Below are 18778 nucleotides of genomic sequence, written 5' to 3' on the forward strand. Positions count from 1 at the left end.
ACCACTCTGATGGCTGAAAGTGAGGAGGAGCTGAGGAACCTTATGACGAAGGTGAAGCAAGAAAGTGCAAAAGCTGGGTTGCAGTTAAACCTCAAAAAAACCAAGATTATGGCAACCAGCTTGATTGATAAGTGGCAAATAGAGGGAGAAAACGTGGAGGCAGTGACGGACTTTGTCTTTCTAGGCGCAAAGATTACTGCAGACGCTGACTGCAGCCAGGAAATCAGAAGACGTTTACTTCTTGGGAGGACAGCAATGACAAATCTTGATAAAATAGTTAAGAGCAGAGACGTCACACTGACAACAACAGTCCGCATAGTTGCAATGGTATTCCCCATAGTAACCTATGGCTGCGAGAGCTGGACCATAAGGAAGGCTGAGCGAAGGAAGATAGATGCTTTTGAACTGTGGTGCTGGAGGAAAATCCTGAGAGTGCCTTGGACTGCAAGGAGATCAAACCAGTCCATACTCCAGGAAATAAAGCCAGACTGCTCACTTGAGGGAATGATATTAAAGGCAAAACTGAAGTACTTTGGCCACATAATGAGAAGACAGGATACCCTGGAGAAGATGCTGATGCTAGGGAAAGTGGAAGGCAAAAGGAAGAGGGGCCGACCAAGGGCAAGGTGGATGGATGATATTCTGAAGGTGACTGACTTGACCTTGGGGGAGCTGGGGGTGGCAACGGCTGACAGGAAGCTCTGGCGTGGGCTGGTCCATGAAGTCACGAAGAGTCGGAAGCGACTGAGCGAATAAACAACAACCAAGGAGCTGAACTGTAACCCCCAAACAGTCCCAGCACTTTGTACAGCTCCTTTAGAGTTCTGGCTGGCTCTGGCAGAAACCCAGAATGGATTCACAGCCCTGCTGAAATCAGAGCCACCGGCCTCCACTGTCAGTGCTTGTGAAGGGATGGAGCGTTGCTCGGCTGCATGACAAGAACTATCAAGTGTCGATGGGGTGGAGGCCTGTGATGGATGCATTCAGCAGAACAAAGGCAGTCTTCCATCTAGACCAGCCTTCTTCAATCTGGTGCTCTCCAGACATGTTGGACTACAGCTCTGATCATCCAGTCATTGACCATGCTGGCTGAGAATGATGCCAACTGTATTTATTTATTTAAAGTATTCTTTGGCCCAAAGAAGGCTCTTCGAGCGGCTTACAATCAATCGGTAAAAGACAGTTGTCCACATCTGGAGGACAGCAGGTTAGAGGAGACTGATCTAGACTAGGGATGGGAAACCTCTTCTCCAGATGTTGGCTACAACTCCCATCATCCCTGTTTATTGGCCATGTTGGCTGTGGCTGATGGGAGTTGGAGTCTAACATCTGGACGGCCCCAGGTTCCCCACCCCTGCTCTAGACCATCTCTCAGGGGTCCTTGGAACTCCTCAACTCTAAGGGTATGTCTGCACTACAATCATAAACTGCTTTAGCAATTATTCCTTGTCCACAAGGAGCCCTGGGGACCGGAGATCTGCGAGCAGACAGTACCTCTGAGCTGAGAATTCTCAGCACCTTTACCAAACAACAATTCCCAGAATCCTTGGGCGTGGGAGAGCCATAACAGTTAAAGTGTGATAAACGAAATACAGGTTTCTAGTATAGAAGTACACCCCCCCACCCGCATTTCCTTAGAGAACTTGCTTCCTTGATGGCTAATCTTTGCTGTCCTGTATGTTGGCAGGTTCCTGCAAAGTAAACTCTTAGCTTTGCCAACACTGAAGAAGATTAACAAGGAACTCAAGCTGGCGAAATCTCGTGAAAAGCAGCACAACAACATAGGAAGCATTGTCCTCACCGAGAGCCAGACCTCCCGTCTCTGATGATGGTGTGTCAACCTAGCCTCAGTGCCCTACAGTTTTAAACACAGAAACACACTGCTATATAGGTACAGCTACACAATGTGAAATTGTCCATCTACAGGACACTGGGCGAAGGGTTGGGGAAAGGCAGTGCAGCAAAGTCCTCCAAGACTCAGTGGTCGGCGCCCAGGAAGCATCAGCACTTGAGGGCCTGACAGCCTCGCAGGCCTTATTTGCCTTGCAGGGTCCAAAGAGTTTCCACCCCCAAACAGATTGGTCTGGCTCCCCCATGCCGTTCCCACCTTCTTAGCCCAGAGTGGCACACGTCAGGTGGAAGAGGAGCCAAGAACGCCCCCATGGTCAGGAGGTGAAGTAGGAGCTTTGCATGGAGTAGAGCCGGTCGATGGGGTTGCCCACTCGGGTTTGCAGGAGGTTGGCTTCCGCTGCCGACAGCAGGCAATCACCCAAGTGGCCAATGGTGTCGCTGTCCATGTCGTGGAAGACGCCTTCTGAATCTAGGACAGGGAAGGAGAGAAAGGGAGAGAAAACAAGAATGGAAGACGCCTAGGAGAGACGAGGCTCTCAAGTCGAAGCAGTGGACTTAATAATCTTCAGATATCCATGTGTAATGCACACAACTCACTAAAGCACACCACAGTCCTCTCCTCTGCCCCTCCCACCGCCATTCCATGGTTCAAAATGGCTTCTGCCTTCCCAAAAAGTTGTAAGAACAAAACTGTTGGCAACCCTGATTTTTTTTTGAAGAAAAGCCCAAACACTCTGAGCATGTGCAGTTTTGCACGTTGAACTCACTTAAATCATAGCAGCCTCATGACTACAGGAATAAAATGGAGTTTGCGTCTACCCCTGCCTCTCTCGAGGTAATCATTTGGGGTGGGGGTGCTGTGGGGCCCTGGTCTTTGGCCCTAAAGTCCAGCTCTAGCTGTACCACTGGGGCAAAGTAGGTCATTCCCTCCCTCTGGGGAGAGAAATGACCCCAAATCAAGAAATGTTCCTGATTTTTGTGGGCCTTTGGGCAGCAAAGTGTCAGTGGGCTCTCTGATCAGTAGCTCCTTGCACCAAATATTGGTGGGCTCAGAGACAGAAAGGCAATCGGGTTCTCCCTTGGCTGTGAAAATGGTGGTGGTGGCTGCTACTTCTCACTGCTGGCGCCAGCTGAGCCCACAGGGAGAGAACTTTGGCAGCAAGGAGGAGGACCCAAGAAAGGATATGGTCATGCTGGCTGTTTTCTCCAGTACTGATAAAATGCGCTCACTTGTTTACTCCTGAGAACCCAGATGACAGGCATCTCAAACCGATACACTGTCATGTTTTGTGGTGCAGTCTTTCCAGGTGTGAACTGACTACAGCACTACAGACTCATCTGGGCTGATGGAGTGGTCAGTGATGTCACTGGTTTTTTAAATCTCCTGCCTGCAGTCCTAGGGGCACCTATTCTTCCGCTAATGAAATTGACAAGGCTTGTCCTTTTCATTGTCTCCAAGTCTCTCCCCCCCACCCCGCCTGCGTGTGTGGGTGGGTGCCTGTGTGAGAGAGAGAGCGAGCCTTGTCAATTTCATTATTGCTTAAATTTTTTTAAGGCCTTCAAAGGCCATGTGTGCACATCTATCCTGGAGTGCTCAGTAATATTCAATTTTATTTCAAATAAAACATTACTGTACACTCCAAAGCAGATGTTCACACATGGCCTTTTGAAGGGGGAAAAAACCACAGAGCAGCAGCGGGAGATGGGGAGGGTGCTGTTGGCGCAGGAGACGGCTCCCTTCCCTTTTGCAGGGAGACTAGATAACATGCAATCCCCACTGAACAAGGCTAGCACTAGCATAGGGTCAGCAAAAAACAATTCCTTGTCATCTTCTGGAAGCGCACTGTGACGACACCCTACAAATACATCAGCAAGGGGTCAAATAGTAAATGGCAGCTTCCCCCAACCCGGTGCCCCCCCGATGGGTTGGACTGCAATTCCTGTCATCCCCAATCAGCAAGGCCATTTGGTCATGCTGGCTGGGGATGATGGGAGTTCCAGTCCAACACATCTAGAGGGCACCAAGTGAGGGAAGGATTGGTGTATGGGTATGTGGAAGGAGAAATATATAGGAATGGCTATAGGGGAGCAATGATGGAAAGTGAGTTTTGGAAGAGATGGGCTCACCATAGGGGTGAAGATGGTCTCCTGGCAACTGGGGTGGTGTGAGCCCTTGCCGGTACAAGTCTGTGCTGTAGCTGTTCTGGTCCAGGGGAAGCAGCTGCTGTTGGGCAATTCTAGAGTAGGGCACCATGAGCCCGTCTATCCCGTGCACGCTGGCGCCATCTATGGAGGGATTGGTGAAGCAGAAATGAACAAAGAGGGTGGTAAAACATATCACGAGACCCTCCAGATTTAGGAATGACACTTCTTGCAAAAAGAAAGAAAAAAGAAAGACACAACTGGATGATTGAAACCATCCTTGCCTACAAAAATGCATTTTGCTTTTGTCATACCTGGTTCTCACATCCCCTCCGAAGCAGTTAGTGTTTAAGCAACAAAAGACAAGGGGAAATTGACTTGGGGAATGCAGGTTGCCAGCTGCCAAGTGTGGGGGGTGGGTGGGAGAGAAGGGTCTACTGGGACCTGGAGATGTACTGGGACCTGGAGATCCAGTGAGGGCCAGCCTAGAGATCCAGGGACCTGGAGATCTAGTGGGGACCAGCCTAGTGGGCCATCCCCACTGGAGATCCAGTGGGGGCCAGTCCTCTACTGGGACCTGGAGATCCGGTGGGGGCCAGCCTAGGCTGCAACCCCATTACCATGAGGGGAAAATCCCCAAGATCATGCTTGAGGATATTTATGGCAACTTATTTCCCTATGTCTATGTACCTATCCTTGCGAGATTTGCTGGAGCCAATCAGAGAAATAGCGTTACAGCAGAACAAACAACACTCTGAACAGGGACTTTCTGTCCCAGATCATTTTCTCAAATGGTTCACAGTTAAATAAACCACAGTGGGCTGAGGCACGTACATTTGGCCATTTTGAATATTCAAGCCATGATAACAGCTTGTCATGTTGTCTGAACTTGGCGAGGGTGGGTTTTGGGCATGGTTAACAAACCACCCACAACCCTAAAACAGCCCAAACAAACTGGGTGGTTTGTTAAGCACACCAACAACCTACCCTCATCGGGTTCAGACGACATGACAAGCTGCAGTAGCAGCAGCAGCTTGAATATTTACCAGTCATCTGGCATAAGCTGTAACCCACTGTGGCTTGCCACGGTGGGCGGCAGTGATTGTGCGAACCTGGTCAGAAAGCCAGGTTCACACATGTGGGCTGTCATGTTGTGTTGGGTTCACACAACATGACAGCCCACACTCAAGATTGAATACGGGTTGAGTGTGGGTTGTCACTGAACCAGGGGTTGCTGTTGAAACGTGGGTTGTTGTGTTGTGTGAACCCAGCCGCGCTAACAAGCCACAGTTTGTTAACCACGAACAACCCACAGTTCACAACCCAATAATAAACGATGGTTTCTTTTCATGGGTTGTTGCATACTTTGAGGGGGAATATGCATATAGAAGTATGGATTTTCTGAGAAAAGACAATTAAAATGTGCATTTAAATATGATTTTTGTGCAGGTTATTAAAAATGTCACAGATTAATGTGGAAATGGGATGGAACAGACGTACAAATGAACACATGAAAAACTGACACGGGCTGGAAATCTGGAGATCTGTCCATCTCTAGTCCCAGGTAACTCAGACGCCCTGGCGTTGTTCGTAGCTCTTCTCACCTTCGCTGTCCTCGTTGCTCTGTCTGCTGCTTCGGCCATTTCCCCTTCCTGTCCCAAGGCGAGGGTTCCCCAGCTGCTCTTGCTCTTGCTGCTGCTGCTGCTGCTGCTGCCTGCGGGCTATCTTTTTCATCTGTAAGGAGGAGTACGGATGCTCCTGGGCAGGGGTGCAACAAAAGGGGGAAGGGAGAACAGAATCCCCCTCCTAAATTGGGGTGAGGGGGACTTTCCACTTCCCAAGGCGTGTGCCACCTGCCCCTGCCTTGTACATCCCTACCTCATCCCCACTGACTAGGGTTACCAACTGACCAGAAAAAGACTGCCCTGGCCTGGTCTTAGGCCTTTAACAGTGGTTCAAGCTGCAGCAACCAACAAGCATTTTATTGTTCTATCGATTTATCGTTTTGTTTTTGTAAGGTGCTCTGGGAGTTTTGGCTGAAGTGCGGCCAGTGAGCAATTCATCATCATCATCATGACTCTTTTTGCAACAGGTCTTCCTTATACTTCCTGAAAATCAAACCACTGTTAAAGGCAGAGCAACAGGTCTGGTTATAAAGTTGGCACCCCCATCACTGACTCTCATATTGCACAAACATTTTTAAAATCTCAGGCTCTGGAAAAGGGTTACCACTCTTCTTTCCTGCTACAGTTCCTGTGCCCTGAATGGCTTCGCAAGAGGCAGAAATGCAACAAGTGCAGTAATCTCGGGCTTGAAGTGGTAGGGATGCTGAAAAGGAGGACCGCACCTGATGAATTTCTGCCTTGCACAAGAGCCCTGTCAGGAAAAATGAAATTGGCAGCCCTGCTCTGGAACTGTTGAGAGCACAACTGCAAGAGCAAAAATGTGTGTGTGTGTGTGTGTGTGTGTAAGATCATTGTACTGTATTTCATTTTCATTAGTTATACCCCCACCTTTCCAATAAATACTTAGCACCTATGTTTATCAATATTTTGATAGGTTTAATCATTTTGATCAAAGAAGTTGTGTTTCTTTAACAACAGGACAATTTGAATAGTACAAATAAGACAAAATATTTTAATTTTGCATATTGTTAATGGTATGTAGGTTTTTAATGAAATGGCATGTGTTTAGTTTACTTCTATTTATATATTGTCATGTTCTTTTTCACTGCTTATAGGAGCCTTCCCCAGCATTGTGCCCTCCAGCTGTTTTTGGAATACAATGCCCATCACCCCCAACCAGCATAGCCAATGGTCAGGGAAGATGGGAGCTCTGGTCCAATACGTCTGGAGCCATGTTGGAGAAGGTTGACTTGCTATTTTTATTGTTATTCTTAGATGCTTTGAGTACTTTGTGTAGGAAGGTGGGGTATATATTGAAAACATAAACAAGAGCACCTTTGCCAGGCAAAATGTGTCAGGCATACAAACAAAAACTCATTCACTGGAGTGTTTCTCATAAATAACCTATTTTCCAGAACTTTGGGATTTGCCTCTTTTCTTGGATGGCTCAGCTGTCCAATTCAACCCTGTAGGGGTGGCCAAGATAGTGTTGGACCCCAACTCCCATCAACCCCAGACAACATGTCCTCTGGTCAGGGATGATGGGAATTGCAGCCCAAAAGCAACTAGATCAGCCTTCCTCAACCTGGTGCCCTCCAGAAATGTTGGACTGCAATTCCCATAATTCCCAGCCAACATGGCCAGGGGCCATGTTGGCTGGGAATTATAGGAGTTGCAGTCCAACACCTCTGGAGGGCACTGGATCGTGGAAGACTGATCTAGAGGGCTGCAGGTTGCCCACCTCTGGATGGATTGATCCAGACTGTTCAGTTGCTGCTCAGTTCTGTCTGGATGGAGAGATGGTGGGCCAACGTCTTGCTGAGACAGAGGAGACTCCCTCATAAACTTTGGTTTAAAATGGATCTTGGTCAGGAGGCTGTTGTAGCATGGAAGAGGCTTCACAGTTGGTTTAGAAAAGGGGACCTCCTGAGGTAGAGAGGCAACATTTTGGCAGTCAGGGACGTTCTCCCCCAGAGCCACTTTAGTCAGGGATTTGTGCTGCTGACAGGCCTGTAGTTTCAGGCTGAAAGACCTAGCTGGGTCAAAGCTCTTCAACCAGAGATGCGTCTCTCCTTCTACACCCCCCTCCCTCGGCCTCCCACATCAAGGACGTGCTGACATCCCAATACAAAGCTCTGAGGCACTTGCTCACCTTGGCCCTTTGATTCTGGAACCAGACCTGCACCACCCGAACAGTCAAGCCGGTTTCAGCCGCTAACGTCTCCCTCACCTGCCCATTATGGAGAGTAGAAGAGGACTGGTTAAAAAGCTGGGAGGAATCGCAGCACAGGTGTTGCCTAGAACTCATGTCATGCCACACTGCAACAACGTCCTTTGCAGGGCTGAAATGCTCCCTGAAACTCAGTCACCAGGGGTGGCTTTGGATGGGCTGTGTTCCAGTGATGTGTAACCTTTAAGCCTGTTATCAGAAATGACTAGAAACACACTGCAAGCATGCATCTGTGTGCTGCTGTAGGGGAGCACCACAACACATACCCCAGACATTGTGTACCTTGGAGCAGTAAACGCAGATCTGATCCAACAGTGACCAATGACCCTGTTGCTCTGCTTTCTGTGGGAGTATCACTTTTGAACATTTATTGCAAAGATAGTCAGCGTGTGGCCCTCCAAATATTTTGGCCTACCCCTTCCATCATGTCTCACCATTGGCTATGCTGACTAGGGCTGATGGGAGTTGTAGGCCAAAACATCGGGAGGGCCAAACATTGCCCACCTCTGATTTAGAAATGCATTTTGATATGGTAAGCAGTATATAAATGTATTATTATTATTAATAATAATAGTTTACTGGATGGATGGATGGATGGATATCTATCCCAGGAGTTGTGTGTTTTTTCCACTGCTGCATCTTTCACTTGTGCTCCTACTCTAGCCAGCCTTTCTGTGGTGTATGAAAGTTGTCTTCTTCTTGCTAAGTGTGTGCAGCGGCCCCCTTCCCTCCCTGCTCCATCCCTGGTACCACTCCAGGGTTAACCTGATGCAGCATACGGATGAGGGTGAACAGATTCAGGAAACGGTGAGAAAAGGGGTACAGAATTGCAAGAAAGAGATATCAGGCAGCGGGTGGGTTGGGAGCTGGGAAAGATGATCCAGTAGTCTGGAAGGCCCAGGTTAGGATAGTCTTGGTGCTGGAATAAGCCTGCTTGATGAGTCATGGGTGTGTTGTTGGTTGAACCTCGACGATGGATTTCAGGCTGTACATCAGGGGTGGGGAATGTGTGGCCCTCCAGATGTTGATGGACTGCAACTCCCATAAGTCCTAGCCAGCATAGCCAATGGTGAGGGATGATGTGATTTGCAGTCCAACAACATCTGGAGGGCCCCACATTCCCTCATGTAGAGCATTCCCCATCCCTGCTCTACATGAGTACTGGTAACTTAATGAGTTTATTAAAAGGGTTCTGTAGACCCCTCTGGTTGGGCTCTTAACACAGGCCTGCAGCAGGTTTTCTCCTAGTCCAAGGGATGAGAAGCCTGGGTTGTACTTCAGGGAGCCATGCATTGCCCATTCTCTGGGTCTGGATGCAACACAAAAAGAATGATGGCACTCCAAGGTTCTGCGGCAATCGAGTGTGGCCAGTAAAGTGGAGGGATGAGCATATGGGAACCAGTTGGCAGTTTGGACAAGCAGCAACTAGCATGGCACCTTTTCCCCTCCTCACTTCCCATTTCTCTCACCACTCCAAATTCCTGCTCTGCAGACTGGGGTTCATGCAAGAAAAGAAGCCAACACGCCCACCCTTTTTGCGTTTACTCTCCCGGCCTGCAAGGCTGGATAGAGGCAGTGCAGAAGGATAACACAAGGAGGTCAGAGGCCTTCTTTGCTATGAGCTTCGGGCTGAGTGCTCCCTTCAAGAAAGAAGAATAGAGGCACATGACACTCAACCTTCCGGCAGGGCTTGGAGGAGACTTCAAAGGAGGCCTTGAACGCTCGCCGCTGCTGCGTGGTGAGGATGGTGCGTGGGCGCTTGGAGCGCTTGTGGTCCTTGCCTTCCTCGCCGCCTTTGCCGTGGGGGTGGCTCCCATCCTCATCCTCGCTCTTCACTATGGAAGAAAACCACGTTAGTAAGCATTGCACCACCTGGTGCCCAACTGGTGGATATATACCAGGAGAGACAGGGCTCCTGAACGTTACTCGCCAAGCCCCCTTTCAGAAATCCAGGTAGGCTTCCTGGATGGATGGGCCAAGCCACACGTCTCGTCTGATAGATCCTGCTATGAGGTCTTATGAAGAAGAGGCGGGTGGGGAGACCTTCAGTGCCTACATTTCTGTGCAGGCCAGCGTCAGAGACTGGCATTGTTGGGCACCCCCGGATGTCCTGCCCTGCTGCCACCACTCCTCCTCCTCACTGTCACTTCCTGTGTTCACAGGCAAGCACTGACAAGTAGAGATGGTGTGGATGCCCAACTGGGTCTGGAAGTCCGTTGGGCTCCCCTCTGCCTGCACCCCTGGAACGTGCCTCCCAAGCCTCTGGCCTCACTCGCCCCCACTCACGCCCTCCCGGATGTTCCCCAGACTCACCCAGACCTGTCTGCGAGCGCCCGCCATTTTGCCGAGCTTATTTTTACAGAAAAAAGGTCATAAAAAATGTGCATATTTAAATATGCACACATTCGGGCTGGGAAAGGCTGATCTTCGCAATATTAGAGGCATAAATCGCCCATTTACAGCTCTAACATTGTGCATATCAAGCTTTCACATCCTGAATGTGCGCATATTTAAATAGGTACGTTTTTAATGACCTCCTTTTTTCTGTAAAAAGAAGCTCAGCAAAATGGTGGGCGCTCGTGGATGGGATCCAGGGCGAGTGAAAGTGGCTTGGCGAGCCTGTAGGGGCTCGAGCGGGGGTAACACTTCAGTGGGCGCCTGCCGATACCAGACGGAGGTGGGTTCATCCAGCCCTACTGACAAGAGTCAGGAGGTGGAGCTAAGCCCTTCACTCACCTTGTACTTCCACTCCAGTCACTTATATTGATTGGGCCCAGAAGGAGAGGGCAAGTGAAAGGGCAGCAAGAACAGAAGCAAGGAGGGAGCAAGCCCACACAGGGGGTCCACTGAAGGCATCTTTTCCAAAGCACCGCCCCCCCCCGCCAAATCTGGAGCTGGAACTATTTCTTTGTTTTAGGCTCTCATTAAAGCACAGGTGCAGAACCTCAAGAAGGAGAGCTAAATCCAGGCCTCCTGTGGTCCCCCAGAAGGCCCCCCCTTCCTCAGCCCCCGGCTTTCTCCCGGCTTTTGTGCAGTTTTTCCCCCATTCTGAAAAACTGAAATGCCTCTCCTAAGGCTTACTTTACTGGCAGGAAGAGTTTCTAGCTAAAAGAGGCTGGTATTTTTGCCCCACCCTTTTGTCTTCAGTCCCGCCCATCACAGGAAGCCCACCCCCAGCTTCTCCCCAGTGGAATTTGGCCCTTGGGCTAAAAGAGATTCAACAGCCCTGCATTGAAGGTACAAGGACATGGCCAGGAAACAAAATGGCAACCCTATCAGTTATCCAGGTGAGTCGTACCTCTCATGCAAACTTTTCTACACACAACTGAAGGAGCCGAATTGCCTCCCGCACAACTTTGTGAATGTATGTTTAGGAATGGAGGGCAATTCCAAAGCAGCTTGCTCCAACCTGGCACCCTCCAAATGTTCTGAACCACAACTCCCATTATCCTCAGCTAACATCGCCAGCCAGGGATGAGGGGTGTTGTAGTGCAAAACATCTGGATGGCCCCTGGTTGGGAAAGGGCTGTTCTAAAGGGCTTTAGCATGCATATTTGAGATCATTTAATTTAGATTAGTTACTGGGATGCCCAGATCAGGACTAGTTGCAGGTTTTTGTGGGCCCTCTGATGTCGGGTGTCTGGGAAAACCTTCCTCCCCCAACCACAGCACCATTCCATTCCTGTCCTTCAACTGGCGCTCTGACAGCTCTGCTCCAATACTGCCAGGCACTTCTCCCATCTGGAATTTTTTTTATTACTTCAGTGATAGAAATTACAGACAATAAACACACATAACAACAACAACAACAACAGAAACAAAAGGGGAAAAAAGAACAAAAAAAGAACAAAACCACAAAAGACCTAACATATACATAGGATGCTTCTTACTACCTGTTACAACATCAAATGATGGGTTATATCAGGAATCATTGCCATTTAGGCGATATAATAACAATAGCAAATCTTAAAATCTATTAATTTTGTATTTCCTACTTCCTTGATGACAAATCTGTCAATATGTTTTTCCAGTACTTCAACGGATGCTCATATAAGGAGTTCTCTATATTTATAAATAAGATAAAAGGGGACCACGTTTCTTCAAAATTATCTATATATTTTTCTCCTTTTACATATTTTAATTTACTTGTCAGTTTTTCTAATAAAGCTTTGTCCAGACTCTATTTAACCAATTACGCTCTGTAAGACCATTTAAATTTTTCCGTCTTTGGGCAATTTCAGATCTAGCCGCAGCAAGGAGGAATCCAGTCCAATCTTTACGTCTTAATTGATCATTTTGTCCAGAAAATATGGTCAATAATAATAGCTTGCCCTGGAAATGTATTGTCTGATTTAGGGATGTACAAAAGGCACTTACCTTTCGCGGATTATGTTGATGGTGGGGGGGGAGGCGCTCCGTCCCTCCCCCCGGAATCCTGGATGGGGGGGGAGGCACTCCGTTCCTCCCCCCCCGGAATCCTGGCCAGCCGGCTGTGCTCCGCAGGGATTCTGCGGAGCCGCCGGCTGGCTCCGCCAGCAGCCAGACATCCGGCTGCTGGCTAGCAGGGATGCAAATGGCAGCGGCCGTAGCCGCTGCTGTTTGTGTCCCTGCAGTGAGCCGTGATAGGCTACGTAAATGTTTACGTCGCCTATCACGGCTGACTTTTTTAAAACAAAACAAAACGTGTGTACGCAAATGGCGGCGGCCATGGCTGCCGCCATTTGCGTTACTTATTTTGGCACGTCTTAGTCTACGTCAGGATTTACGTAGACTAAGACAGCGAAAATAAGGGGAACGTAAATAGTGTAGCGGACGCTACGCTATTTGCGTTCCCCTTATTTTTGCCGTCTTAGTCTACGTAAATCTTGATGTAGACTAAGACGTGCCAAAATAAGGAACGCACCGCCGCCATTTGCATACGCGCGCGTTTTGTTTTGTTTTAAAAAAGTCAGCCGTGATAGGCGACGTAAACATTTACGTCGCCTATCACGTTTTTTTTTTAAACTTAGTCGTGATAGGTTACGTAAATCTTTACGTAGCCTATCACATTTTTTTTTTTTTAAACTGGAAATGGCGGCGGTGGCAGCCGGTTGGAAGACCGGCCTCTGCCACCGCTGCCGCCGCTGCCGCATCGCCGCCGGAGCCGCCGCCGCCAGGAAGATCTGCCCCAGGTAAGTCTCGTCCCGGGGGGGGGCAGACCGTTCCGCCACCGATTTCGGGGGGCTGAATGCGCAGGCATTCGGCCTCCCCAAGATCCGTGGCGGAATTCTCTGACATCCCTAGTCTGATTCGTCATTTGTGACAGGAAAGAGATCACTCGTTCCCAAAAGGATTTCACTACCGGGCACTCTAGCTACCTATATTTAAGTGACCCTCTTTCACCATCCAGAAATGAGAGACTGGCTCAGCCTCTTGGTTCAACAGTGGGCCTACTGCAACGCTGTGGATGCCTGACCATATCAGCCCTTGATGCCAGTCCTGGCCCTCATGCCACTGAGCAGGGGCCCAGTATTTCAGGCTCAGGGTCCAAATCTGGCCCACTTAGAGGCCCAATCTGGCTGTAACCCCTTCGCCTGGCCCCATCCCCTTCCCTCCAACCATCACTTGTTTAGTGGTTTCCTGGCTTTTTTGCAAACCCCCCCCCCCACTTCTAAAAGGTTGAAATGCCTCTCCTAGGGTTTAGTTACTGGCAGGAAGAGCTTTCAGTTACAATAGGCTGGTATTTTTGGCCCCACCCCTTTGCCTTTGGCCCCGCCCACCACTGGAATGCAGCCCTCAACAGTGCCTCTGAAATGGGATTCGCCCCTCAGTGAAAGAGTTCTGCATCCTTGCTACAGAGCCCCTCTACTTTTTAGATCCATGTAGAAGAGGGAATTTTGGCACATGCAACGTATCTCATCCTTGCAGCCCTATGTTATGATTAGGTTCCCTGCCAAAATTCCCTCTCTTACAGAGACAGGGGCCCCATCTACATGGAGGCACTGTATGACGCAATTCCGTTTAAAGCCAGATTTTCATGAATTTGAATTTGCTCCTTCCATGGCACACGTAAGCAGTAAAATGGTGTATACATTCACCCCCCCTCCCCTTTCACGGGGCAAATGGCACCTGAAGCTGCATTAGTTGGGGTTGGGTGGGCGGAATCCCGTGAGTAAAACAGAACTGCGTAGGTGCAGTGCAGCGAATGAGCAGAGGCTTGCTTCCTGGCCCTCTTGCTGTTCCCATGCTCGGTGAGGTGCAGTTGAAGGCAATGAGTTACCTCTGAGTAGACATGTTTAGCCTGTTCCTCTTCTTGTGTCCACCTTTTCTCAGTGGGAGGAAGGGCCACTTCGGGGTGATCAGCTTTTAAACTCATTAAACTTATGCGCACCTCCGCTGGTCCAGATGAGCGGAGATTTATAACAACAGGCAAAGGAATTCTCCCAAGCCCTATCTCCGCTCCCATACTTGGTAAGGTGCAATTGAAGACAATGAGTTACGACATGTTTAGCCAACTCATCTCCTTGTGTCCACCCTTTCATGATGTGACTTTTCCTTCCACCAATCAGTGCTGCCCCCTGCAACCTGGACTGAATCCACCTGAGGTGACACAGACTCTCAAACCGCAAAACGACTTTGCAAAAATGCGCATTTTCCAGCATGAAAAGGTGTGGTTACTGCAGGGAGGGGCAAAGTCATGTGCCATAAACATCTGCGAGGCGCAATAGAACCAGAGTAAATCTCCTGTGTAGATGGGACCAGGATCTCTGGCCATCCTAGTCTTAAACTAAGGTGACCAAAGGAAAAGGAGAAAACCGAAACCTTTTAGTCCATGCATGCAGGTGCGCTAGGAACTCATACAGAGCACTGAGGATTAATTTCTGAGAGGGTGGACTAAAGCGTAAATAAATAAACAAATAAACAAACATTTTGTTTACTCTAAAGTAAATCCCATGGTGCTCAGTGGGGCTTTCTCCCATGAAAGTGTGTTTAACATTGCAGCCTGAGGCTTTCACGATTGGAAATATGGAACTGGACGGAGAATGCGGGATTCATCTGTCTGTGTGGTGGGGTTGTGTCTAAGTGGCATCAGATGCTTGAGAGTTCAAGTGATGAAGGGGCACACTGCACATGCTCAGGAACATGCTCCTCGCTCCCAACAGAGCACGTCTCTGCCGCCCTTGCTCTCTCACCTGACTCGGTGGGAGCGGGGCTGATCGCGCTGAGCATTTCCCTCTCCTTCTCGTAGTCGCTGCGGCACAGCAGCTGCCCTTCCTTCAGCACGAACTCATCGCCGCGCTGCAGCCGCCGCTCGCACTCGCAGCAGGAGAAGCAGTGGACATGGTAGACATTCTCCAGCACCCGCATGATGAACTCTGAGGGAGCCACGGCTTTGAGGCAACCACTGCATTTGGTCTGGAAGAGCCTGAGAGAAAGAAAGAAAATGGCCAGCTGAAGCAGTTAGGGTGGGAAGAGACCAGCTAAATCTAAGTTACTAGCCTGCACACAGTTTTCATTAGGCTTGGTGCACGCATACCTAAGTTAGTTATGTGTGGCACATCAGCAACTTCAATGTTAAAATTCTTTTTCCAGTTAAAAAAAAGCTTCTCTGTCTCATTGCCTATGGAGGATTCTCACTGACCTGGGAAGAGACACATGAGTTAAGGAGCCATTTTATGAATGGTCAAAGTGCCCCATGGCAGTCATTTTGTGAGAGCACCCACAATATTCTCCCAAAATGCCAAATATGCCCGCTGACCTAAAAATGTTGGGGACTCCTGTCTTATCTTCTTAAGTGGGAAACAGGACTGTGCATACCCTGTGCTAAGAAGAAAGAAAAAGGCCAAATTGCATGCCAGGATGTGCCTATCTCATCACACCCATACCTTGCAATTCCTCTGTGAACCTCAGAGCTGCTTATATATATCCTTTTCCAGACAGACTCCCATTCAGGCAGCTTGTCAGGCTGACTCCTTCAGTTGGTAAACATCTGCTAAAAATCCACCTCTCTGCTCTTCTTTTCTCTAACAGCTCTCCCACCAACCTTTGGCGCTTTCTGTCACTCCTCTCTTCCCTCTTGTGAGCCTCATTTTAGGGTAGAACTCCGTATTACAAGGAAAATGCAATGTTTCCAGCCCATGTTTTCCTCTTAAGGCAAACACATGCGCAGGGAGCATTGGCAAGAGAGGAAGTGCGTTGCTGAGCAAGCAAACAAACAAACAAACAGGACAAATTTATAGGGGCAAATGTGGAAATAGTTACTGTCATTTCAAATAGAAATTCAGTACATCTCACCACAGTGTGGAAGGCTGCGACCAAAGGGCCCGCTGCCCTGGTGCTAAGTGCTGATGGGCAACATCAAGGCCCTCCCTGCTCTCTCTCCTTATGGCACTTAACCTTTACATTGGACACAGCCCTTCAACTAGAGGACTGTCCTCTGTAAAGTAGGACACATGGCCACCCTATCTGGCAAGAAAAACACCAGAGGGGTGTGTGTGTGTGTTTGCAGGGGGGAGTCAACAAGGAAGAATGGACTGACCACCCCTTGCTCCTGGGCTAGACCTACATAGTGCTTTTTATCGTTATTGAAGTGCACTGATAACTCTTGGGGCACATTACACATTCTGTATACTGCTTCTCTAGCGTAATTTCCCTCTTTTTATTCCTTGTTATCCAAAATGCCGCAACAGATGTCACTGTGTGTGCTACGAGGTATAAACGTGCAAGAAGGGTATAGCGAGAATCTCTACACCAGCCTAAAATCCCGCATTTAAAACAGGGTTTTCTGCTTCCATTTTAAATGCTGGATCATGACAGACTCCCTTTACATGCGCTTCCTTCCCCGCCCTTTCCCCCTCCTTTTCCCCCTTATCTAAGTCTTCCATATGTTTTCATTATACAGCCACTAGATGGTGCTGTGGTCTAGCTCCTCTCATTGCAAGTTTTTCTCTTTTCAGGGAGGGAACTCAAGCACTGTAATTTGATAGCTCATTATCTCCAACTTTTTTTAAAAAACGGAATAAAGGTCATTTAATGAGGGAGACGCCCCAGAGCTTGATGACATCATCTAAAGGACCCGCAAATTTCCGTGAGTAACCAATCTCAAGCAGGATAAAAGCTCCATGTGAAGAAGCCCAGTGTCACCATGATGGGATCGTGTCGATATGACATAAGTTGTAGCTCTGGCCCTGCTTATTTTCCTGTATTGATGTTCCCCCACCCCTGTGTGTGTGTTATCTCAGCAACAGGGCCAGCCCAAGACATTTTCCTGCTCGAGGTGGAAGAAGGCCAAGATGGTGCCTCCCCATGCTATGTACTGGAGCTGGCTGGACTGGCAGCTGAATGCTTCCAACACAGGCAACAGTACAATGTCCTCCACCACACCCGAAGGCAGCAGGCTGTATGGGGCACACTGCTCTCCCCTCCCAACACCTCACTTCGCCATTGTTCCAGCCCACCCGCTCCAGCATCTACTGCCTGTGGCAGCTACTTCACCCTGTCTAATGGGAAGGCGGGCTCTGCCACCAAACACCAGTTTAAAAAAGAAAAGGTAAAGGTGTCCCCAACCAGTCGTGTCCGACTCTAGGGTGCGGTGCTCATCCCCATTTCTAAGCCGAAGAGCCAGCGCTGTCCGAAGACACTTCCGTGGTCATGTGGCCGGCATGACTGAACACCGAGGTGCACGGAACGCTGTTACCTGTCCCGCCGAGGCGGTACCTATTTATCTACTCGCAATTTCTTGCTTTCGAACTGCTAGGTTGGCAGGAGCTGGGACTGAAGACAGGAGCTCACTCCGTCATGCAGCACTCGGGTCTTGAACTGCTGTCCTGCTGACCTTCCGGTCTGCAGTTCAGCGTCTTAACCACTACGCCACCGCGGCTCCTTAAACACCAGTTTAGGAACATGCATTTTAGTACCAAGGTAATATGCAGTTCCATTCATACTTAACTGTAAGCCATGGGGCAAGGCCTGTTTTTATCCTCGGTGCCTAATTCAGCCTTCCCCTAACCTAGTGCCCTCAAGATGTGTTGGACTACAACCCCAGCACCCCCCAGCCAGCCATGAGGCAAGGCTGGCCTAATTTATACAGACACTCAAAACATAAGAATTCACCACTCGTTCTTGGATTTGCCCTGATCAGTTTAATCTAAACTGTTAACAACAGGATTATTTCCTTATTGAGGCTCCTAAACATTACAAATCCCCCCCATCACTCTGCAACACATCCTAATTGATAATTAAGATCAAGATGATAAGGCAAGCCCCTTTATGGATCACTGCCTTGTTGTGGCGAAGGGGCTTGCGTAACTCAGTGAAGCCATAAGCTATGCCGTGCAGGGCCACCCAAGACGGACAGGTCATGGCAGAGAGTTCTGACAAAATGTGGTCCACTGGAGAAGGAAATGGCAACCCACTCCAGTATTCTTGCCAAGAAAACCCCATGGAACGTATCACAAGGCTAAAAGATAGGACGCCGGAAGATGAGCCCCTCAGGTCGGAAGGTGTCCAATATGCTACTGGGGAAGAGCAGAGGGTATTTCCAAGTAGCGCCAGAAAGAGTGAAGCGGCTGGGCCAAACCCGAAAGGACACTCAGCTGTGGATGTGTCTGGTGGTGAAAAGAAAGTCCAATGCTGTAAAGAACAACATTGTTTAGGAACCTGGAATGTTAGATCAATGAATCAAGGTAAGCTGGAGGTGGTCAAACATGAGATGGCAAGATTGAACATCGACATCTTGGGAATCAGCGAACTAAAATGGACAGGCATGGGAGAATTTAATTCAGGTGACCATCATATCTACTATTGTGGGCAAGAATCCCTTAGAAGAAATGGAGTAGCACTCATAGTCAACAAAAGGGTGGGAAAAGCAGTACTGGGGTACAATCTCAAAAACGATAGAATGATCTCAGTACGAATCCAAGGCAAACCATTCAACATCACAGTAATTCAA

At 48.9% G+C, this 18778-nt stretch overlaps 1 protein-coding gene across 2 annotated transcripts in view; it reads right to left on the reverse strand.

The window, feature by feature from the left end:
- Positions 1-1091: 1091 nt before the first annotated feature.
- Positions 1092-18778, reverse strand: part of LOC146353442 (LIM homeobox transcription factor 1-alpha-like) — a 120188-nt gene continuing 102501 nt past the window's right edge. The window contains exons 4-9 of one of the 2 annotated variants that reach the window (XM_084836434.1): positions 15021-15253; positions 9526-9683; positions 7771-7848; positions 5598-5727; positions 3979-4137; positions 1092-2320 (exon numbers count right to left, since the gene is read on the reverse strand). In XM_084836434.1, coding sequence (XP_084692560.1) covers positions 2166-2320; positions 3979-4137; positions 5598-5727; positions 7771-7848; positions 9526-9683; positions 15021-15253 — 913 coding nt within the window. In that variant the 3' untranslated portion in view covers positions 1092-2165. Of the gene's footprint in view, positions 2321-3978; positions 4138-5597; positions 5752-7770; positions 7849-9525; positions 9684-15020; positions 15254-18778 lie in introns of both variants that reach the window. The other variant, XM_084836433.1, reaches the window with a different exon arrangement.

This window comes from Heloderma suspectum, chromosome 2 (genome assembly GCF_057233095.1).
Source record: "Heloderma suspectum isolate Gila_16-S chromosome 2, 16-S_ref, whole genome shotgun sequence".
NCBI classification, from domain to species: Eukaryota; Metazoa; Chordata; class Lepidosauria; order Squamata; family Helodermatidae; genus Heloderma; species Heloderma suspectum.